Source organism: Centruroides vittatus, unplaced genomic scaffold (genome assembly GCF_030686945.1).
Source record: "Centruroides vittatus isolate TY-2023 unplaced genomic scaffold, ASM3068694v2 contig_361, whole genome shotgun sequence".
Lineage (NCBI taxonomy): Eukaryota > Metazoa > Arthropoda > Arachnida > Scorpiones > Buthidae > Centruroides > Centruroides vittatus.
Genome location: NW_027122185.1, coordinates 1,838,670 through 1,864,296, shown reverse-complemented (window position 1 = coordinate 1,864,296; position 25,627 = coordinate 1,838,670). Strand labels below are relative to the sequence as shown.

The 25,627-nt window shown below is 32.6% G+C and overlaps 2 protein-coding genes across 3 annotated transcripts in view; both read left to right on the top strand.

Annotated features, from left to right (window-relative positions):
* Positions 1–25,627, top strand: part of LOC136975017 (baculoviral IAP repeat-containing protein 7-like) — a 98,654-nt gene that overhangs the window by 39,875 nt on the left and 33,152 nt on the right. For both annotated transcript variants that reach the window (XM_067270006.1, XM_067270007.1), the window contains exons 2-3: positions 1,043–1,110; positions 7,520–7,586. In XM_067270006.1, coding sequence (XP_067126107.1) covers positions 1,043–1,110; positions 7,520–7,586 — 135 coding nt within the window. The remainder of the gene's footprint in view (positions 1–1,042; positions 1,111–7,519; positions 7,587–25,627) is intronic.
* The window catches only part of LOC136975020 (uncharacterized), a 98,239-nt gene continuing 86,658 nt past the window's right edge, over positions 14,047–25,627 (top strand). The window contains exon 1 of the mRNA XM_067270011.1: positions 14,047–14,055. The gene's annotated coding sequence lies outside the window, so the exon portion shown is untranslated. The remainder of the gene's footprint in view (positions 14,056–25,627) is intronic.

The following is a 25,627-nucleotide window of genomic DNA, read 5'->3' as shown; positions in this document are numbered from 1 at the left end:
AATAGAATTTATTAAAAATAACTGGCGATTTTATTTAAAAAACTTCTGGGACATGTATAACCCCATCTTAGGGGGTTTTGATGCTAAAATTTGATTTATCTAAGACAAATTATAGATTCATGATAAATGAATCAAATTTTAAGAAGTAAATCAAAATATATCAGATTTTAAGATATTATTAACCCAAATTTTTCAAAAATGTTTATATTATAGTGAGGATCAAATAAAAAATTGTTCTGAAATATTTTTCATAAAAGTTAATTTTATCAGTAAATTGTATTAAAATATTTCGGTGTTTTTATGTCGATATATCAAATAACATCAATAATTAATCAATCAATCAATCTTTATTAGCAATGGGAATAATTTCCCTGTTACAGGGGGGTTACAAACAATTAATTGGATAACTTAAGATTTGTAATTTACAGCAGTAATGTATCTATTATACATCATTTTATTGTTTACAATACTTACATTTATTTTCTGGAAAATCCTGCATTATAAATATAGGATCTTGTACAAGTTATTTAAAAAAAAATAGTTATTTTCATTCCGTTACAATTTTCAAGATTTACTTTCAGAATATCAGATAATATTAACTTAAATTTTTGTATTTTTTTTCCATTATTTTAATAAAGTAATTATAAATTTTATATAACTTCTTTTCTATTGATGTTATTTAAGTTTGTTAAGAGGTAATTAACGAGTTACAATTGCAGATACGAACTATTTCATATTGTTCAAGTATATTATTATGATTTTAGCATTTTAATAATAAATGATATGGTGAGAATTCGTCAGAGTTACATAAAAAGCATTTTTTATTCGAGAAACATATATAGGTTCTATTAATAGGCTAACTACAAATAACATCAATAAAAGAAAATAAATATTTTACCATAGATGTGTGGAAAAACGTTATATCGATGTTTGAGTTAATACAGCTAGATTGTGCCAGCTTATTTATACAAAAGATTGTTTTTACAATTCATTGAGAAGTAATGAGTTTTGTTTACTTACACTGTTTTTTTTTTTCTTTTAGAGTTTAAATCAAAACAAAGATCTCTTGAGGCTGACAGCAGAAAGACATCCAAGTTTTACAAATATCCGGTAAGGAAAATTTGTTTTGAATTAATTTTAAAATCGTTTCAAATTCATTTCAAATTGCAAAAATTAGGGTCAACATTCATAAATTTGTGAGAAAAATTAATAAATATTTAATTATTGGGTGCGTATTTCGTAACTGGAAATGTTAACTATAAATAATAGAATATGGTTGCATTGTTCATGTCTTCATGTATTATTTGTTTTGTGTACCATTCGTAATTTCACAGGTAATCTTGTGACAATATATTGCTAATTTTGCCAGAGTATATTTTAGCTTATATTTTATTGTTAATTGAGTTAATTTTATTACAATACATAAATTTCTTACACTTTTTAACTTGTAAACATTCATGCGCGCACATGCATAAAATAGCTTTAATCTTCCTCTGAATCGCTAGGCACATTTGAAATATTTAAACACATCTTTTCCTTTTTCATATGATGCCTGGCGTTTCGTATGATACGAAACCTAATAGAAACTGCATTGCACCCATTGTCATTCTGTTTTCTTTTTAACATCATTACAATTGTCACCACAAACTCCGCAGTCATAATCGTTGCGTTTTTTTTATTTTAGATACCAGCTTCTGTTATTTGCTGGACATTCTGTAAAGAAACAAATAAATCAAAGTTTTTAGCCTATTTAATAGGATATAGGCCAAAACACAGCAATCAACGCATTTTCTACGATTTACAAGTCGTGTTATTTTATTCAAATTCTACATTGCAGTCAATGTAAATTAATTCTTACCTTTCCGTATTTCGGAAAACTAGGATACAGTCTAAGCTTACACTTTCAGCTGGCTGCTACTTTGTTAAGTTATCAGTCCTATCAGTAAATTTTAAGGTAGCGAAGGCCTCGTCCGTGATACCAGTCTTCCTGAAGCTATTGATAATTGTTTCAAGAATAAAGGTAGTGTAGAGAGCTTGTTTCATTTCATTAGCCTATGAAAATCTGAGCGGTTGGATTATGCCCAGTATTTTCAGTCATGTAGTGTCTTAGAATTTTCCCCAAGTCTGTTTGAATAGGCGATAGATGCCTAGATCCAAAAATTGGAAGATGATAAATAGCGTGGGCAGGGAAGGTAAACACGAGGATACACCATTTTGTTTTGCTTTGCCAAGGATAATCATATCTTTAGAAATGTGTGAGACATGGGAGTCTATGAACAGGACCACTAGCCATGTGACAGGAATGGAGGAATAAAATGCTGGAAAAATTCAAGAAATAGGTCACTGTTGATCCAGCCCTTTGATAAAAGTCTTACGAGACTTTCAGGAATGCCATCTTCAACTAATTCGTCAGATATACGCTTGCCCTGAAAAATTATCATAAGTGGTACGTAATACCTACTTGCAATTATAAATTTTTTCTTTATAAACCTGATTATTAAAGCCAAACGAACTGCCGAATTATCGGGATTTATGCCGCTATCAAAGCAGCCGAGGTAGACAAATCACAAATACTACACGGCAAAGAAGTACTGCAATGCATCTCGAAAACAAACTAGACATCTTCCAGACTACAGGTGAAAAAACACATAACATCCGTCTTCTCTTAAATGCATTAAAAACGATTCCACCCGCATCAATTGAATCGGAAAGGGCATTCTCGGTAGCAGGATTTTTCATTACTAAAATAAGAACCAGATTGAGTAATCGGAGTATTCACAATTTTTGCCTCTTGCCAATTTTATAACTTAAAAATAATTAATTATAGAATTCCGAGAAACAGTTCACTTTTTGCTCGAAATCTCAGGACAAGCAAAAGACCTGGAAATGAAAAACCCTAATGTCAACGTTTGTCAGTACAGGTAACCCCCGTATAACACGGCACTTCTATAGCACGGATTCACTCTAACATGGTTCGAGAATTGAGAACATCCCCCGTATAACACGGTGCTTTTAAAGCACGGGTTCATTCTAACACGGTTCGGAAATTAAATAAAACCCTTGTACAACATGAAATGTAATAAAAACTGTTACCAGTTGATGATGCTCATGCCGAGATCATCATATAGGATGAATAATCCTCTGGTAAAATATTTACTTAAATAATAAATAAATATTTTGCCATGAAAAAAATCTATATAAAGCTGAAAAACCGGATTCTATCACGGTATGCCAAAAATGGCCACTAAGGGCGCCCCTAGCTATTATTTAAATTAATTCAAATTAACAATATAAATTATTTTATATTTATTTTATATTTTTACAGTATAATATTTAGTATATTATTATTTTTATTTGTAATTTTGTATGCCCCGATGCCTGCATCGGGCCTTTCGACTTGTGAATAATAAATCCGATTTAAAAAAGGATTTAACAGCATGTTTTTTTTTTTAATTTTTGGAACCTAATCACCTTTTTTGCACTAGTTCTTTGTTTCGTATAACACGGATTCGCATAACACGGCAATTTTTTCGAACATAACTTCCGTGTTATACGGGGGTTACCTGTAGTTCTTCCAAGCTGTGATAAAAATCGTTAACAATAGACCTGTTTCCATTGAAGACCTGTGAGCTGCAATATTTTCTGGAACACAAACTGTCAACGATTCTAGAAATCGTGCCACCATCATTCACCAGCCGTTTGACATTCTCTATTGAAGGAATGTTTGTTGTAGGATATTTTTGCTAATTTTCATGCAAAGCGTTAAATTTGGATTACAGTGAGTCCGAATTCTAGTTCTTGTAAATCATTATATACTTGAAAATTCTTTGTATCAATTTCTAATCAATGCAAACGGTTTTCCTAATTTTGGAACATAATAAGTAATGTTATCCACATTATTTATTTTCATTAGGAAATCTTTTAAAGTGGGCCAGAAAACACCACGCCCTTTGGATGCTTATATAGTGGCCTATATGCTACCATATTGATCACTTTTCATCCTTTACCATCCTGCTTGCTTCGTTTATGTTTATCATACTGACGATATTTTGATGGTATAGCGACCGATAATTTCGTGATATCTCCTTTTGGACCTATAAATTATGGAAGAAACTTAGAATATATTCAGTTAACATTACCTATACATATACTAATATTTTACGAGGTAATAAGTGCATGTTTAACACTTACAACGCCATTTGCAAACAAAATTTCAAATTTCCTTTTACATTTTTTTTTGAAGATGTGTTAAAAAATAGGAAATTACTAATGTTTACACTAAATTTACATTAAATTATAAATTTGTTAAAATATATTAATACAATTAATTAGATCAGAAGTTTCAAACTTTGTTACTTGTCAATTTATTTTGATATTTAGATACAAAGTGTAACAATTTTTTTCCCGGAATGTACCTTTAAAAAATGTACATGCGGAACTGTACACTGATGGCCACTGTCGCCTTCAAAGAACACTCTTTGTGCATTTGTACACTAACTTAAACGGCATTCCTATTTCTGGAAGCAAGCCTGGAACTCATTTTCTGGAATACCGTTGAACTAACATTCTATTGGATATCAATTATATGAGAAAATCTTCGTCCTTTTAGCGCGTCTTTTAATTTTGGAAATGACCAGAAATCACACGGAGCTAAGTCAGGTGAATAGACTGGATGATCTAACTGGGTAATCGCTTTTTGGCCAGAAAATGTCTCATGGTGAGTGCACTGTGACTTGGCATGATGAATGACCCACTTCTCAGGCTACAGTTCGGGAATTTTTGTTCGGACAGAATCTCGTAATCTCTGCAGTAATTCTAACTAGCGTTGTTGGTTGACTATTTGTCCTGTTTAATAAATTCTTGCTGGACTATTTCCTTGTAATTTTTTAAAACTCTTTCCGCTCTTCCTGTGGAAACTAAGAGGGCCTCTTTTAGCAAGCCCGTTATGGGTACGACTAGGGGTGACCGGGTGGTGAGAGATGGGAGCCGACATATCCGGTTGAACCATCCTCACCACGGGGTTTTTTGACCCGTCAGGATTCGATCCCGGGTCCCTCAGAGCGGTAGGCTGCCATTTTAACCGCTCGGCCATCCGACCGTATTCCCTTGTGATCGGAGAAACACACCAGCATCGGGATTTCCATTGAATACTCTGACGGTTTGTTTCTGAGCCTACACACAGATAACTTATCTTTACAACAGCTAATTAGCAACTAGCTCTATCAACTTGAAATTTACTCACGTATTAGTTCAAACATGTTCGAATACTAATTTCGATATAATTATGTCACGGACAACACTACGCGGCCATTCCAAGAATTCAATTGTAACACCTTGTATATCCAGTGGTGATATTCAGCGGGTTCGCACAGATTCGGCCGAACCCGTTGTTAAAATTTTTAGTTTTCCAAACCTTGTTAAACACACGGAACATTTCTCAGTAATTTTGTTTTTTTAAAAAAAAAATATATTAAAATATATTAAAATATATTAAAAAATATATCTAAATATATTAAAAAATATATTTAAATATATTTAAAAATATATTTAAATATATTAAAAATATATCTAAATATATTAAAAAATGTATTAAAATATATTTAAAAATATATTAAAATATATATAATAACATTATACTCTGTAATACTACTAAACTAGAGCCTTATACCCCGTTCGCACCGAGCATTTCAGTCTAGATTGTGAGCGAGGTCGGGGACTATGTCTTGGTGCGATCTCTCTCGACCGTTTCAATCTCGACCGAAACGAGGTTTAATTGCGATCGATTCAAGAGAGTTCTTGAAACTAGATCCAATCATAAGAGAGATCCCAGAATTCCACGCACGCGAGAAAATACAAGATGGCTGTGGAACACGTGTCGGGCTATGAACAGCGAAATAAAAAGGATATTGTATTTCGAGAGATGATGACATCTGTCTATTATCAGCAGTGCCATTCGGGGTGAAAAATTTCTCTGCAAAAATAAATAAAAAAAAAGGTCGACAGCACTAATACACTATTGTTACCTGGTCTTCGCCCAGGGCTCGTTACGTTTCAAATACGCCACTGATTATTAGCTATATCGCAAGAAAAGGTATTGTATTTATTTCTAGCCAAAACTTTCATTTCGTTTGTCGGTGAATGTGAGGGAAAAATTTTCTGCTAGCGAACCCTTTGTTAACTATTTCGACTATCACCACTGTGTATATCTATTCTTTTTGTACATTATTATTATTTCAGTTATATATAAGAATATAATTAAAGTAATAACATAGCGATCCTTAATAATTTATCGGACTTCCAGGTAAATCGTTTGTCACCTCGAGGAGCGATAGCGACTATGCTGGAAAACGTTGAATTAGATATTTGTGTTTGTGTTTTGTATGTGTATGTTGGAAACACTTCAAGAATATGTTCAACGTGAATACATTGTAGTTTAAATTTATGTTTCGTTAAAATAAATTATAATTTACATTTATTGATAAAAATTAATTACTTTTTGTTGTAATTGTATGATGTATTTTTAACTTATTTAAAACGGATCTGTACAAATTACGGGCTGATGATTGCAAGTATGTCTGAGCTGCTTTCTTTATTCATATAAAATAAATCAAAATTACCATGATAATACCATAATGTCTTAATACCGGAGATTTTCTTCCTCATTACATTGTAAGAACCAATCCCGCGAAGTCACTCAATACTGTTCACTTCTGTATCGCAATTTATAATTTATTGCCACAAACCGGATTTATATTGGCTGGACCTCGATCCAATGAGAGAAGGTTATACTAAAAAAAAAAAACAGTTGTTCCCAATACTCAACAAATGTCATAAGTTCTGTTTGTTGTAAAATTATTTAACAAATTAAATAAACTTTATTCTTGGTCATAAAAATACCGACCGTAGCTTTGTGAATAACAACAATATTGATTAAATATGTTTAATAATTCTATGAAGAATAACTAATAGCAAGACAGAAGAGATACAATAGTTTAAAACAATGCTGACAAATTAATGATAATAAAGTTTAAAGTAGATAGATGACATGATGCTTTAAATCGATCGTCAGATTCCCAAAACGTGTCAAGGATTAAACTTTGACACCTTTGTAATGCATATAATACTTTACTTTTTTAAATTAATATATTGAATACTCGATGCTTTATCGACTGTATTATTATTATTATTTTTTTTTGTGAGAAACTCTTTAATTCTTCTACTTCTACTCAATAATTTTACTTTATCTTTTTTAATCGGAAGACATTTCCCAAAAAGATCTCATAAGACCGTATTTCATAAAGTTTCTAGAGCATTATTCATAGAAATTTATTTTATTTTACATACATTTTGCCTAGAAACATATAATTATTTTCATGTTAGTTAGTAAATACATGAAAATCGAGACCAGATACAAAAAACTCTTATTTTTAAATTAAAATATGATTAAACATTGTCACAATAAGTAATTGCTTGTTTATAATAGTTTATCTTTACATGGGTTTTTTTTTCTTTCATATAATTTAAATCAAATAGTGAAGATCTCTTGAAGAGGAAACAGAAAGAAATCCAAGTTTTACAAATATCCGGTAAGGAAAATTTATTTTTACTTAATTCAAAAATCGTTTTAAATGTATTTTAGATAATAAAAATTAAATTAATATCAAACTGTAAATTTATTAGTACGCGTTAGCTTAGAAATTTATACAGAGTGTTTAGAAAGCCACGAAAAAACTGGTCAAAATAAGTAAAAATGCTCCTGAATTAATGATTTCCGAGATAAATGGTAGTTGGAAATCTGACAATTTTAATAAGAACTGTTGTAAATAATGCCATTAAATATACTGTAATGTTTTATTGAAATAATGCGTTATAGTTATATCTAAAAATTGCATGTTTTACTACAGAAGATAAGAATTACGAGTGTTATCCTGAAAGAGTGATAGTCCGTTGATAGCGAGTGATTACAGAACTGAAAACATCATTTGTCTCGGAAACGGTTGATTTTCCGAGTGTTTTATTTTAATCCACCGGCTTCTTTTTGCAAATCTCGACGTTTTGAGATCCTTAAAAATCTGAAACGCGAAAAAATTCCTTGTGTGTTGGCATTTATTTCGTTTAATATCTAAGGATAATCATTAAGAAAGGAAATTTGACGGGGTAACTTGATCCTTATAAATTTTAGTGGTTAAAAGTCGAGGAGTGGGAACATAGGAGAAACACGGGAGACACGGTTCTTGAACTGATCGGGTACGGAGAGACGATCCAAGAACAAAGCAATCGCTTTAAATTGCTTTGTTCTTGTGTTTTGTTCGTTTTTGGCGCCTATTTTTCGTTAGACACACGCAATACTGTTTTTATTTTTGATTCATAGGCCTAAATTCCGTAAGGTGCGCTTTGTCACTTTAATATAAGGGTTCCCAACCTTTTTTGTGTATCGACCTCTGTTAAGAAATTTATTTCCGTCTACTTCCATCAATATTATATTATACTGTGTATACTGTATAATATATGTGCCGTAGCTTTTTACATAATTTTTAAAAGCCTACATTTAAGAGCAAAAAACCTGTAATATTTTGTCTGTATATCGAAAACGAAGTCATGAACTCATATTTTTTACATTTAAATGGACCGTCATTACATTTTTGGGTTCCTCGTCGCAATTAATTGGAAATGGCAAAGTTTTATCACAATAGGCCCATTAAATTTTGAGAACGAACGCAATTTTCTAAGCCTCGTACAAGAGGCTTCGCTATTGCTCCGCCACAAATATTTTTCGCCGGGAAAGTTATGCAACTCGTTGATGGATTTTAGTAATAATTTTTAGTTACTTTAATGAGGTTTTTCTCCGTTCTTAAAATTTTAAAAGGACTTTTTAAATATTCTCTCCATTATAAATTTATTTTCAATTTTTTTTTTAAAGTTTTAACATTAGGATTTTATTCATATTTTAAATTAATTGGGTTGCAATTCGAAAAAAAAAATTGTACACCTATAAATTCCCGTTGTGGTGTGTCTGTCTGTTCTTAATCTCGTGAACGGAATTAGATAGGTGAAAGATGAGACCAGGTATTAGGGGGCCCCGATTAACACTATATATAAACTTCCGATGCAAACCGAAAGTCATAATAATTCAATAATTAATCAAGCAGTCGATTTCACTGCCTCTATCTTCCCAGAAAATTTTTATGACAGCAGCACATTTTATCATTTCGATTCTATTAGACTATAGATGTAGATAGTTCATTTTCATTTTTTAGTTGTTTATCCTATTCGTTATACGCAATAATTTCTATCTACATCAATAAATGTCGTGCTTTTAAATTTAGAAAGCTTTCTTTAAAAATATGAAACTGCATAAAGAGTAGTACAGTGACATCACCGAATTTCCGGCACCCTTGGTTCCAAAGCCTTGCCGAATTAACCATTTTTCCGGCCCAAATGTGGTCAACGTATAATAATAATTTGTGAATACATCTTTAACGCAATAATTATATAAGATGCACTGCTAGAAACTTAAATAAAATAAATAAATGATATACAGTGGGTGATCAGTTAACGAACAGTTCGATTAGCGAACAAATCGGATAACGAACTCTTTCGCGAAAGATTTTTATGTTCGGACAACGAACACATGTTCGGATAACGAACACCTCATAGAACAAACACAGGAAGAAGCGACGTAAAATAATGAATACGCGATTGGTCTTCCCTTGTCTTCGGGCAACAATTCGAAACGTTTCGGAGCGCGGGAGACGTCGACATCGACGCTCAACCCGGTATACACTGATCGGATAGTATTCCTCCGAACTTTGAAACTCTCCCTTGTAATTCCAGTCTTTTATTTTTCTGACAGAAAGAGTTCTTTTATAGTATTCGCCAGACTGTCGGGTGGGCACTCGTTAAGTTTTGCGTAGGGTTTTTTTTTTCTAAAGGTGAGAGTATAATAGCAACTGTAGAGGGTGAGCAGATGTCTGATGTTGCTGGGCAGTATAGCTTAAACAGGTCTACAATAAGCTGCAGTTCAATGTTATCTAACAAAGATACAGTATAATCAAGAAGACTCAAGCAGCTTAAGGAGTGACAAAAATCACATCTGAGAAATAAAGAATGGTATCCAAACCAGGTTGAGGTTAATAGGCTTGGGGATCTTACAATTACAATGCTGAAAAATCCTGAAGAAGAGAGAAAAGCAATCGACATTAGACAGATTCTTTAACCCCCACAAACGGAAAATACATGACTGATAAAAATGCAAGACTGTGTATATATGTATTTTTATTATTGCATACAAATAAACGTAGTAAGAAATATTATATATTTTTTTTTTTATTTTGGGGGGTCTCCAGAACGAATTAATCAAATTTCCATAAAAACTTATGGTAAGTCGATAATCGGTTAACGAACAATTCGGTTAGCGAACGAAGTCTTGGAACGGATTATGTTCGTTAACCGATCACCCACTGTGGAAAATTTTAAAAAGTAATGTTTACTTTCTAAAATTTTCCCACTCGGCATTCTCACCTGTTTTAGAAGTCATAGCTAGAGTAAAATTAAAGCAAAATAAGGTAAGAATATCAACGACAAATGCTTGTAAATAACGTAAATTAGCATGAATTTTACACAACGCTATATATAAACTATTGAAGCAGTTTCCAACGTCGACTGGTATATAAATTGTTTTAATATAATTATAATTATTTTATAGTAAATTATAAATATGATAAAGTATTTTGTTAAAAACGTTCCTTATGTACGGAAGATTTGATATTTTTGGTTTAAATAATGAGTAATTTCTTTATATGGTGATAAAATTTTTAAGGTAAAATATACAAATTGTTAACATTATAATTAAGACTATCAAGTAATTAAAAAAATCATTCAAATAAATCATTAACATAGCTCAATGTCTTCTAAAATTTGAAAATTGTAACTTTAAACAGTAGAGTGTTTTTTTTTTTTCTTCTTTTTAGTTTATATTGCAGTAGAGTCCTGCAAACTTGACTTAATGTGGGCTGAGAAGGTGACGAATTACCTAAAATGAAATGTTTTAGGGCATAGCAATGGTATTAGTCTAAATAACACAATTTGCTGCAATTTGATATATATGAGAATTCTAATACGTATGAACTATGTACGAATACTAATTATTTCTATTATGTTTGTCTGTTATTCTGTTTATACGTAATATGTAATTCTGAACTTTCTACTAATATACTAATTAGAACACTAAGTTTAAGTTTCAAAGTTAATTCAGCTATTTAGTTATATTTCAATAAATAATATTTTTGACGTTACACAATATATCTTAATTAAGTTAAATACGTAATAATTTAGATCTATAATTTCAATGAAAAGTTTCATGAGATGAACCGGGTACTTAACAAATACATCGTAAACAATAATTACTTTGAATGTATGCTTTAATCCGAATAAATAAATCCGGTAGACTTCCTCATAGCTATCGGGTTAGATACTCCTTTATTGGAGATTGCAAATGCATTTCGGGCCTATGTAGCGTTTAAGCCCCTCCTCAGTGTAATGCTACAGAAGTATTAAAAATAACAAAAAACTTAGTTAATTTACAAAAAAACTCGCGTGTAGATGATCTTTACAGACACAAAAAACTTCTTTACATACCTTTGAAGGCAGAGGAGCGCCTTTCAGATTTTTAAAATACAAACATGGGTGTGTGTCGGGTGACAATAGTGCAAAGTGAAATTGACACGTAATTGACAAAAGTACAGATTTCTAGTAAAAATCTGGCAAGCACATGGGTAATTATCGGGTGACAACAGTTTAAAGTTTACAGATCAAATTGACGTTACAAACCGTAGAGGTACATTTTTTAATTCACAATAACAGCGTTATATTAACAGTAATACTGTTGTAAGTTATCAGATAACAGTATGCATAATTAATCATTTTGTACAACGTATGGGATACATACCAATGTGATATTTACCGATATATAATTATACAATGAAAGGTCTTTTTTTATTTAAACATGGTGTATTCTTTTAAACCAAATATATTCGGAATAACATTAGTTAAAGCAACAGTTTTTTACATGATATAAGTAATTTATTTAACAATTATAAAAAACAATACATACATAAAGTTTTATTTTTATTATCCCCAGTATTACACTTGTAAACTGCTTACGACACTACCATTATGGATTATTTTTTCTAGTCCAGTCCCCTATCATATTGTTCATCGATTTGCACACCGTTTGAGAGATTAACCAAATGATCTTTATTATATTTTATTATTTCAATATGTTCTTTGAATTTACCTTTATATAAATCATTTTCGTAATGAAGTATTTTTATGTTGTTTTTGTTAATTTGACAATTACTATGATTGGTATGAGTAAACCAAGGGAAATTATTGTATTTTAATCTTATAGCGGCTTCGTGTTCTTTAATTCTTAATTCTAATTGTCTACCCGTTTCACCTATGTAATATTTTGGGTTTTGACAATAACAACTGATTTTATAAACTACACTCGACTTTTTTAATTTATCAACATTGGTTTTGTGCTTTTTATTTTCGGAAGGAATGTTGTGCGAAATTTTGTTGGTCAGGGATAGGGCCAAAACTATGTTATCATTTTTTAAAATTTTCTTACAGTTATTGTGTATATCATTAATATAGGGAAAGGATGTGTAAGTTTTATCGGTTTTATATTTAGTATTAAACCTATTTTTATAATACTGTTTATGCCAATTTTTTAACTTCATAAGTAAACTTATTATCTAATTGTTTTAATTCTATTTTACTATCTGTGTTATTAGAAGTTCTGGTATATATGTTTTTATGTCCATCATGTGGACATAAAAAACATACTATAGAACATGGCCAACTATAGAACATGGAGACAGTAAATTATTAGGAAACTCCTGATCAGTCAATTCCAGAATGTATTAGTCTGGAATTGCGATTTATGTTATGATAGTCTTGATAGATATTTGTGTTTATACTGTATGGGTGTATGTAAGCTAATGAGATATTTTGTGCCCGAAATGCATTCTACTAAAAATTTGATTGTGGTTAATTAAAAGCTAAGTTTTGTAAAAATTTAGTCTATTTTGCTCCAGCCAGTCCCTGTTGTGATAAGCCCTCCAATTTATTATAGCCATAGGTCTATTATAGCATTAGGCTAATTAATTTAATCTTAATAATAGGTTGTTAGAAACTTGCGAAACACAAAACCATAATGACAAAAGAGAAAATTTAACGGTAATTATAAATACAACTTAACTCGAATGTAATTTTATATTTAACCACATTTTATCTTTATATTAACGCAGTTATGTTATGAGTAATGTAAAGTCTCACATGAAGATACGTAGGCCTACATGTACAGTACCTTTCCTACAAGCAAAATTAAATCATTACGAGTAAAATATCACGATGAATAAATCCGCTTGTCAAATAATTATGAGCATCGAGTGAATTGTATGCCTTCATCTGGTCCAGTGTGACAGCGTTAGTTGTTAAAACCAAATAATTTACTGCCTCCATGTTCTATATTTGGCCACGTGGTTAATCGTTGGTTGAAAAATCTGTTTGTTTCATTTCTTATGGATCCAATTCAATAAAAGAAGTTTTCTCTTTATATTTTATCAAATCATTACCTTTTAAATCGCCTGCAAAGCCAGTAAAATTTTTTTTTTCTTTCACGTTGACGTAATAAAGTAATCCAATAAGATTTCTCATCTGTTCGTCGAAACATTTTATTTATCGTAAATATTCGATTTTATAATGTCCGTTCCAAAGTTTAAAAATTGTTCCTAACCACTTCGCGTGAAATGTCTGGCCAGAGCCAATGTAAGTACAGTATATAGATATTTTCCGATTTCCTATATTAATGATATTACACCTCTTACCTTTAACGTTAATAAACTTCTCGTTAACTAAAATCTCCGCGAAAAGAATCTTTGTACGCGCGTCCAACTCGCCAGCGGCTTATATCCAGTGGATGGTCGTCGTTTACAGAATGGCGGCGAGACAACTTAATCGACGGAAAGTGTAAAACGGTAAATTTGACAGGTAATTGTTATCACTAACAAATTGATACACAACAAATATAAATAATCTTTATAGAATAATAAGTTAAAAAAAAATTGCCGGTCGCGGGACACTGCCACGTAGGACTATGCAGACGCGAGCGAGAATATATGGCGAGAAGAGGCGAGACGCGATAAATATCAAACCCTGTCAGATATGTCCGAAAACCAGAAATTTTCTCTCGCCAGAGAGATTTCTCACTTCTCGCTTGTGCGTGTTTTCCTTTGCAAGAACTGTATCGCTCGCAATCTCTCGCTCGCTAGTAAAGTCGCGTCTGCCTGGTCGCACCCTTAGTCTAGGTACCAAATCCTGAAGGGTATATCGTCCGTTTGATGGGTCGACAATGAATAGTAAGGTTCTTTTCCAATCAGTATCGCTGGGAAAATTTAGCAATCTTATAATCTCTTCATTAGACAGAGTTAGGTCTAGTGGTGGACGCTATACAGTTACTGGAACCAGCAGAGGTCTCCGTGACACGTCTTAACAGCTCGAAGGTTAACCAAACCTCTGGTCCGATCTCGTCTTTCGGAGTATCATTACACTATTACCATCGTCGGTTACAGCCGGCGCCGTAGTAACTAGTAACCGCCGGCATCCCGGCCATACTAACGAACCATAATTGCGTTCTCAAAATTTGATCGGTGGATTTCGATAAAACTTTGCCATTTTTCATTAATTGCAAAGAGAAATTCAAAAATGTAATTAATATTCAGTATTTATTAATACTAGGTAGCGGTTAATTAAAACTGAAAATCGGTTTCGGTTTCGGTTGGTGGTGACTGAACATTATGCTTTTAATATATACAGTATATAGATATATAATATACAGGATGTTTATAAATGAATGGTACGGTTTAAAAAATTAATAATAAATCTATTTATTACCTTATATGGGCAAATATTACAGCATAAGCAGCGGCAAATGTCCAAGTTTTTTATGCATTAATCACAATCCTTCAATGTGCACACCCATGGTCACACGACACACATCTACACGGTAATCAAATTCTTCCCATACGCGGTGTAACATGTTCTCCGTGATGGGTCTGCAGTGCATGCTTTTCCAATCACACAGTTCCTCAAGGGACACGGGCATTGACGGTACTTAAACTCGGTCTTTAACAAACCCCCACAAAAAAGAAATCGCAGGGTGTTAAATCTGGCGAAGGGGTGGCCAGGGAAGCAGGTTGTTGTCTGCTGTTGCTCCATGTCCAATCCAGCGTTGGTGAAGAACACGATTAAGAAGTTCGCGTACATTCCTGTAAAAATGGGGCAGAGCACCGTCCAGTTGCAAAATGTAGTCATCATAATTGGTGTTCAGCTCGGTAACAACCAGGTTTCCAACATGTCTAGAAATGAGTCACCCGTCACTGTCTGCACAGTAAGCGTGACAAGCGAAGACCGGGTAGCGCATAAAAAACTTGGACAGTTGCCGCTGCTTATGCTGTAAGGTTTTCCCATATAAGGCAATAAATAGATTTATTATTAATTTTTAAAACCGCACCATTCATATAACATATATAGTGTAATATTACATCTATAGGTATTTTTATGCATGAAATACAGCTAAAAATGTTTAAAAAAGACCTTTATTTGGGGGGTCGGAACGGAATAACCCTTTGCCTGTTACTGTGGTCATTGATTTTGCTCCGCCATGATTGGTGGATTTCAGGTCATAGGTTATTGTTAATTTTATTGCTTTGTCTTTTTATGTAGATATGTTCAAATAACCGACATTTAAAATTGTTGCTTTCTTTTTTCTTTATTTTAATCGTGTTTAAATCTATTTCACAACCATTACTTTTGCAATGTTCCACCACTGCATAATTACCCTTTATCGACGGTATATGTTCTTTTATGAATAGTTTTAATTTTCGTTTAGTATTTTTTGGGAGGTTACAATTACAATCAAAGGAATAAACTACCTCTTTTTCTTCCATTATATCAGTTTTCTTTATCTGACCTACGATATAAATATTTCTTGAATAAATCGTTTTTTTTTTCTGGTATTATGTACATTATTTTAGAACATCGTTGTGGTAAACCTGCTGATGAAGGAGTTATTGGTCCGAAACATGAATATCACGTGTATTATGTGTACAGGGAAAACAACAGGTAAAAATAAAGATTTTTTCCCCCTCTTTCTGATTAAGAACGCCTCCTTTTTGCAAATAACCAGTACACCAGTGTAATTGTCCTAATAATACGATTAGTCCCAATTGAAAATAATAAAATAAAGTAAGATGCAAGGACATAAAAACAATTATAATAAATTAATGAATACATTTTTCTTTACATATAGTGGTGCCTCGTACTTCGAATATAATTCATTCTAGGAATTTGTTCGAACTCTGAATCTTTTGTATTCCGAATGAATTTTCCTATTAGAAATAATGAAAAGTGAATTAATCCATTACCAATCCTGAACAATATCTATTTCGATAAACTCAAAACAGCAAATACACGTAATGTAAGGTAAAACTCCAGCGACGATTTGCTTAACTTTCCCGGCACATTTAAGACTTTATGTGTAGCACCATCTGTTATGATATTGAACATAGCGGACATAGAAAAAATTCCGGAATTGTTTGCATTTCCCCACGTTCCAAATTTCCGAGTCCAAAATGTAAAAATATTATAATTATTTTATTTGTTATTTTATCATCAAATATCACAAATGAATCATCTACATAACGTGTTCGTTATCTACTATTTCCATACAGATCTCTGCTAATTTCGGACTTATAATAGAACCCACGATTGTACCATTTCTTTGTTGATAAATTTTTGATACCATTTTTGTTGTAGAAAGACTATATTTACTGATTGAATTTCGTGAAATTCTTAGATCAGTCGAAGACAAAAGAAAAATTGGTAGTCGCGACATAAGTCAACAAATGGGACAATAAATATCACTTCTAACTTAAATAGTTCATTTAATAATTTAAGATGGAGTAAAGATTAAGAAACGAAATTCGGTTTGATAACTTGTATATTAGAAGCATCGATGCTATTAAGTTTTGGAGTGTGGGACTTGAAGGGGTGGGGAGATAGAGGGGGATCACGTCATATCTCGAGTGAGGTCGACTTAATGAAAATGCTACGCATTATTGGCATTTACAATATTTAAAAAAAAAATTCTTATTAACCTAAAAATTAAATCTTTTTTGCCTTTTTGTAATAATTAATAATATAAAAGTTATTTTTAGTAATATTTCACAATAATGCCGCCACATACAGTTTAAACTTTCAGTTGGTGTTTTTGAAATTTAAATATTTTTAAATGGAGATTTTTTTGTCATACTTTATCAAAATTACTGTTTTCAAGCTTTTGTTATAACTGAAAATTGTTGGACTTCCCAATGATTCCCCCCTGGCACTAGAACAGGAGGTTAAGAATAACCTCCTGTTCGAGTGCCAGGAAAATCGAGTAAGAACCATTGCCAGTTTTTTTCTTTTCTTTTCTTTGAAAATAGCACCTTAGAAAGCAAAAGGCATTCAGAAATTTTACTTTCTTTAAAATAAAATAAAAAACATTAAATAGATAATCAGCTCATGTTTTGCGTTATTTGTTCTTTTAATGAATAACTAAGAGAAACAAAAATTGCACATAATTTTATTTCGGTACAATCGAGTTTGACAATTGGTTCCCGGTTCCAAAGAAATATACATTCAGTTTGGGCACTGATGACGGCCATGTTCGTGTCTGGAAGCCCCGTGCTGAACGCATCAATCCTGACTACACTATAGAGAGGCACACCGTCTCCACAGCTGACGTGATGGTCTGAGTGTCATCACATACTACAGCTGATCACCTCTAGTAATGATTCAAAGGACCATGACAGTCCAGTGGTATGTTAGTCCCGCAGCCACACGTGTTGCCTCTCATAGCAGGGCTTCCAAGAGCCATTTTCCAACAGGACAATGCTCGACCATACACAACAAGGGTGTCTTAGGACTGCTTCCGCCAAATTAGACAGCTTAGAACTTTAGCAGAACTAAAAGGCTACTTGCAGTAACTGTGGACTGAGATGTCGCAGGATAACATACGGCACCTGTATTCCTCCATGCCCGCTCGTATCACATTGTGTATTCATGCTAGAGGTGGCCCAAGAGGTACTAGAACCTCCTTTCATTTGTAGTTTTTCCTGCAGTAAATGATCCTTTTGTTTTCATTTTTTAATTACTTATATCACGGTTACACTCACACATGTACAATTTCGTTCGATTCCGACGACTCTTTGATGCGCTGATTTTATAATGAGTGTTGACAAACAATATAGTATGCTATAGCCTACTTTTTCCTTATTATTATTCGATTTGTTAATTTTTTGCTTCTAAATGTTTTTATAAATAAATTTGTGCATAGTTTAAATGTTTAGTCTCCAAACAAATTTTTCAAATAGTACTTTTCTACTTCTAAAATATCATTTTTTCATTCTTATAACTATATATTTCCCAGCACATATTCTAACGTGCAACTGGACACAAAAGGTGTAATGGAAATTTTGAATCGTGCAGCGGGAATCTCATATTTGTGCAGTACTGGGTTGTATAAGTATTTCTTTCTTTTGGTTATGTTAAATTTAAAATATTTACCTGAATTCCACATTATACTGTAAAACCTGTCGGAAAAGGAACCCAAACCGAAAAATTTCCTCAGGACAGAGCGATTTTACGATTTCTTCATTAGTGTAGGATTTGATTGTATATCAAAACTTAAAAAGTCATTCGTAGATGAAGTGACTATACATGTGTATAAGTGAATACATTAATGTAACAATATTCATTCTGTAGTGTAAGTCGTAACACAATAATCTACCATATAATTTCTAAAATGCTTAAATTTTTTCTTATGTCAATAATTGTATTACTTACTTGTTAGAGTAATTTGAATATATTACTGTTACTATATTGCATTATTAAATTTTGTAAAGCAACTCTGTGATGCAACTCATTTTAATATAAATATTGGATGTAAACTCAAACTGCTAAACTTTTCTAGACTCGATTACTAAGGTATAAATAGCGATTTGAAGTGTAATTCCAAGTGTTCTCTAATAGTGTGGCTTATGTTAGAGAGAAAGAATAAATACGGTACAATTTAAAAATTTTTCACTGCAAATACATGTGTGGGTAGCCCAGGAGGTAGGACGAAGTCGTACCTCTTTTTGTCGGCAAGCAAGTCGGTGAAACCTACCCACTAGTCAGAGGTTGGCTGGTTTCCTTTTACGTTTTCTCCTCCCGAGGAGTCGGGAGTAATTTTGTCAGGTCGAGTGGAGGAGGTGGGTGGGATCATCGGTAAGGCGTCGGCGATATCCGAGTAACTGACACCATTCAACAATGAAACCAAAATTTATTAGACAACAAATATTTAGATACAATAACTAACACCGCGGTACTATCGACCTTTGTGTTCCCTATCCCCTAACGGGGGGTCTGAAAGAACCATCGTTAGCATACCTCTGCGATCGTTGGGACAGAGCGGCGTATCTCGGGTTGGGGTAAACTCTTCTGAAATCTTCCGTCCGTTGGGTGGAATGGCTCCAGTGTCTTGAGAGTCGAACAGATATTCCGTATCGGAGGATTGTTCGGGATTCGACGGCTCCTTTTCTTGGCCCGTGCACAGTTACTATTCTCTCCGAAGCCCCTCGACCTCTCGTTCTTGAGTCACCCCCCTTTATACCCCGAATCACGTTATCCCTTTACGCCAAACGTGAATTTTAGCGATTAGTTCCTCGTGACGCATTCAATGAGTTCCCTCGGAAAGGAAACGACTCCGGGAAAGAAATGCGATCATCCTCCGATCATAAGATTGGCAAAAATTTTCAATGAGGGGAAAAATGAAAGGTTTCTTTACATTTCCGTCCCTCACACATGCATGACTTTTTTCAACGTAGTGTTGCTCCAGTTTTAACATGCGAAAATATAATTGGTTTTAATTTAATTTAATTTATATAAAAATTTTTACTTTCAATTCCCAAAATAGCACCGAAAACTGGTGGTTGGTCGTGAGTTTGTCCCTCGCCAATTGTCTGACTACGTGGAATTTTCCGGGTTTTCTTCACGTTTGTAACACTTAATAGGGACCTGTAAAAGTCCCTATTAGGTGTTACAAACGTGTTTCCCATAAAAGTCCTCCCGATCAATGTCCCTGCTCAGCCGATCGCCCACATGTCGCGTTTCTGTAAAACAAATAAACCAAACACAAAATAGCCTGTTTTAATTGTTTAAAAATTCAAAAAAATAATATACGTGTAAATCACGCTCAACATTTTTTTTAAACCTCTCAAAAGTCCTTGCAATTTAGCCAATAAATTTTTCATAAACCATTATAAAAACCTCAACATCCTAAGCATACTTTCACTTGTGAAATAGACAATATCTTACAAGCTACTCTGATCAGTCCTCTAGTCAATATGAACTGTGTGTTCTCTTCAATTAAAAAACTACCATAACGCTGGAACAAACCCAAATCTGTTTTAAAAAAATCGTACTAATTATCGCAAAATTTAACCTGGCACGATCCAGTGTCTTTATACGAAACTAAATATGAGATAACATTTCTTCTTTCAAAACTCCCCGGATAGTATCTTTCGTCTTATTACCCAACTATTTAATATTTTAAACCAATCTCATGTTCTCACAGATTGGAATCAAATTACTCACCTTACAATCCACAAAAGGTTTCAGCAAAGAAGACCTTAATAACGATCGTCTTATTGTTTTGGTTGGAGAAGAATTACGAAACTCCCTGACTCAGTCACCTTTATAAGTCTCTTATATCTAAAGAAACTTGCTGTCAGTTGCAAATCAGTGCCACAACCTCTGGCATTCAGCTGCAAATAAATTTTCTAACATTACGGTGTTTCACTGGACAGTGTTATACATACCCACCCTGAATGGACTTCATACAGACTTGAATCAGATTATATGTAACTCAATATCGCAAATTAATTTAAAAGATTTTTTTAAAATGTTAAAAATCCTTTCATGGATAATTTATAGATATAGATGTAATGTTAATAGAAAACAGGGAAACTTTACACATTATTGTCAGGTTTTTAAAATTGTTATAATAAGTTTTATAAATTTTGTTATAGAACATTGTTATTGTAAACCTGCTGAAGAGAGACCTTAAGGTTGGAAACACAAAAACAGTGTGTACAGGTGAAAAACCAGGTGAAAAATATTTTTTTCTTCCGAATAAGATCTCCTCTATTTGCAAAAACTGAAATAACACCAATAACACCTTTAAAGTTTGAAATTGAAACAGAAAATCATTATTTTGCAGTATGATTTTGTAAAAAATTTTAGTGAGTAAGATTTTTGTTGGTATTAAGTTTAGGGGAAAAGGGGCGTATTTATAAGGAAAAAAGTCCAGATCGACTCAGACTATTAGAGTGAAATAGAAAGTCTTCAATGAAACTCGAATAGTTACTCTATCAATTAGGATACATTGATTGTACATTGTACTGTACACTTTTCAGGTAATAATTAACACAATTACAGTAATTTAAAATGGTAAATTCTTTCTGGAAGACCCCGTATTATTATTTTCTCTGCTCTGTTAATCATAACAGAGGAAAATTATGATGATCGGTCAAAAAATGATCGCTTCCCCATTTCTAACCTTGAAACGTTGAGAAATTCAAAAAAGTTCGAGATTTTTTCTGTACGTATGGATGTTAGTGTGTGGAGAGACCACGATTTTGTTCACCCTCTTTCAAGCTCAGTAACTCCTGTGATTTTGTTGAAAATTTCTGAAATTCAGCAGGGAGGTTTATATATTAGGGGGATTAATACTGCTAAATTCTGGTGGTTAAAGGTCGACGGGATGGGGAGATAAAGGGGATCGTGTGTCATATCTCGAGTAGGGTCAGACTTAATGACGAGTATCATTAAGTCGGACCCTGCTAAAATATCGTAACAGATGGAGCAACTCGTTGCTGGATTTTCTGTAATATAGAAATAATGTTAATTTTATCAGTTTCTTTTAATTCTTATTTTTATCGTACTTTATAATTTTGCATTTTTATACATAATTTTTATTGATTTTACATTTTACGAATCTTACAATAGATTTCTTTACATTTATTCTGCTTTTATTTTTTAATTTGTATTTTTATTCTTGTTAATTTTCTTATTTTTTGGTGTATTGAATAATATTGCAGAGACGGTCTTGCATACCACAAAGCACTGCCTTTTTTTTTTAATAATTAAAAATTTGGCCTCTACACCGAAACTGAAACTAAAATTAAAAATAAAATCGGTTTCGGTTTCGGTTGGTGGTGAGTGAATACTTTGCTTTTATTATTATATATATATATAATATTATATTACATCTGTACGTATTTTTATGCATGAGTACAGTTAAAAATGTTTTAAAAAGAACTTTTGTTTCGGGGTCTTATATAATTTAGTCTTATATAATTGGCAGAATATAGATCACGTGCCATAGATGAAACTGATTTTGATTGTGATATATATGCGACAGTTTTCGATGCTTTTTCCTTCACATAAATAGAAATTAAATTACGTGCGTTCTGAGAATTAAATATATGCCTATTATACGAGGTATTACACAGCTATTATTTTTGTTTTATTTAATTTTTCATTCTCAAATAGCATTTCTACAGTTGTATTTACAATTGATACTGTCAAAAATATTTTTAAAATACAATACAGTAAAAGTTAGATATAACGAACCGCTACTATAACAAAACAGAACAAAATTAATCGATCAGAAAACAAAACAAAAACTAAACTTAATGTGAAAATCTACCTCGAAAAAAAAGAAATAAATATGAGTTTTGTATTATTTTTGTATTTAGTTTTTGCAAATAAAAACGGTGACTAAAATGGTATATTTGAACAGGAGTACATACCTGCCTGGTATACATGATGAAAAACTGACAGTTCTTTCATCCACACGTTCAGAGTTGTCAGTTATACCGGTACGTGTGTACCTATATAAATACTTGAATCTGTTCAATGAGTCTATAACAGACTATCTGTACTACTACTTTTCGACTGTAACGTTATTTGACCTTGCATGCGAGCTATGTGTGTATTGCCATGCAGCATAAGGTAAGGGCAGTAAAGCAACTGAAATTCATTTGGAGGTCCCTTAAAATTAAAAACCCCTAAGTAATTGTTACACATGAAGTAATACACTATTGTTCCTTTTTATGAAGTAAATCAAATCATCCATTTTAGATACAATAAGACAGGATTTAATTTCTAAACAAGGTTATAAATTTTAAAAATAGGAATGATTCATGCACTTAAGTGTGTCATCACATCTGTTTGTGTTTATAATTTATACAGTTTGGTTTGCAAATTACGAAGATTTTACTTTTATAATTGATCATTTCTGTCATTTTAAATGAAACTGAATTAGAATTAAAATATCCCATATATTCTACTTTATAGAATTCAAGTACAATAAGTTAATTAGCATTGCGTACAATACGCTAATTACCACGTATAAATTACTCAATTATTATTCATATTTATTAACTCAAAACTACAAATAATCGCTTAATAACGCAGTAGATCAGTGATGTTAGATTTTCAACTTAAAAAATAACATTACGTAAGAATTAAATAATAAATACGTCACACGTGACGCGCGCCGCGCTGTTTAACCACCTACACATAATAACTTGGCACTTGACAAAAGCACCGGTGAAATATTTTTAGCTTTGTAAACTTCGTGTACTTTATGGCCATTATTATCGTCCCGAACTGGAATTGTTTTCGTCTCATACATCTGTAAACACGAAAGTAATTAGAAAAGTATTTAATAAATGTGTAATTATTATCAAAATACATGCAAATTACGACGAACTTTTAAATTAAAATGTGCTGTAAGTGCACGAAATAGTAGATTAAATACTCGAATTGATAGACAAATCATGGAGGAATTTCCGGTTTAGAATTTCCGGTCTTTACATAGCATACTCTGTGTATAAAAGTCAAGAGATTAGAAAGCAAATCTGGTTTCTAAGATAAAAACCTTCTTTATTTTGCTAGAAGATAGAAAACTTTTCTATGCTTTATAAAGGATCTTCTTCTGATAGCTTCAAACAACGAAGTTATGTCTTTAAATCTCTAGTTATTATCGGCTCTAGAAAAAGGAAGAAATAACAAGAGCTGGCTCGGGCCAACAAAAGTGTCACTAGTATCTTGTTTACTTAAATCAACATAAAATCCCCGGATATGAGGGAATTAAAAAGTTTTCATGCTCCTATTATCTCAAGTGATTCATGGAGAAAGCATTATGAACACCAGTTCAAAGAAACGCGAGAAGCACTCTCAAATACAGCACAAAATTAAGTTACTAAGAGCTAAATGTTTGCAAAACTGTTTGATTGTCAGACATAACGGTGTCTTGTCTTAGTGAAAAAACACTTATCTAGAACTCTAAAACTAATAATAGCAAACATCAATTTCTATTCGAATATCTTTTACGATTCCGGCAATGCCGCTACCAGTTTTAGATCTGTCTGTAAATTGGACCGAATTCTCAGAATAAAAAATCATTCTTGCCAGACATCAATCAGAAGTATGAGAAACAAGAATTTTTCTACAGATGTTTCTTGGCTTTTCTATGCTTTTTTTTAGATATTGATTTTTACTTTTCCGGTTGTCATATATATCAGAAGGAAAATATGGCGATCTGTCAAAAAAGATACCCCCAAGATTTTATACATATTTGGACTCAGAAAACTTTCAAACGTCGAGAAATGGAAAAACCTTCGAGTTTTTTTCTATGGATGTTAGTGTGTGAGGGGCAGCGTCGTAACTAGTCTTTTATGCGCCCGGTGCGAGCTTCTGTAACTACGCCCCAAAACTATGATATAAAACTCGGTCCAGGTCATTTATACGCCCCCCAGGGACTGCGCCCTGTACCTGGGTACCGCTGGCACCGCCCTGGTTACGGCACTGGTGAGGGGGCACGATTTTGTTCACCCTCTTTGAAGCTTAATAACTCTTGTATCCTTTGTCGAAAATGTCTGAAATTTTCCAGGAAGATTTGTGTATTAAGGGGATTGATTCTATTAAATTTTGGTGGTTAAAGATCGAGGATGGGGAGATAGGGGATCGTGTGTCATCTCTAGTGAAGTCGGACTTAATGAAGGTTTTACTCGTTATTAGCATTTACAAACTTTTGTAAAACTCACCCCTAGCTTTTTCAAGGAAAAATTCAGTATTTATGAAACGATTTAATTATATGGTAGTACATCGGCACTCAAACTTAATTCGCTTCAGAAGGCTGTTCGAGTGTCTATCTGTTCGGATACCGAGCCGACTTTTCCCCATAAGCAGCGCTGTCCAATTTACCATAGCCCGCGGGCCATATTTTCTTCACCAAACATTTCGGGGGCCAAGAAGGTTGATAAATGAAAAGTCAGTTTATGTTAATTAAAAAAATATTTTATTTATAATAAAAAGAAAACTTTAAAATATTCGTAATATATTAATGAGAACATTGTGGCCGTAATTGTTTAGCGACAATATCTTTTATGTCCACATCAATATTTGTTGT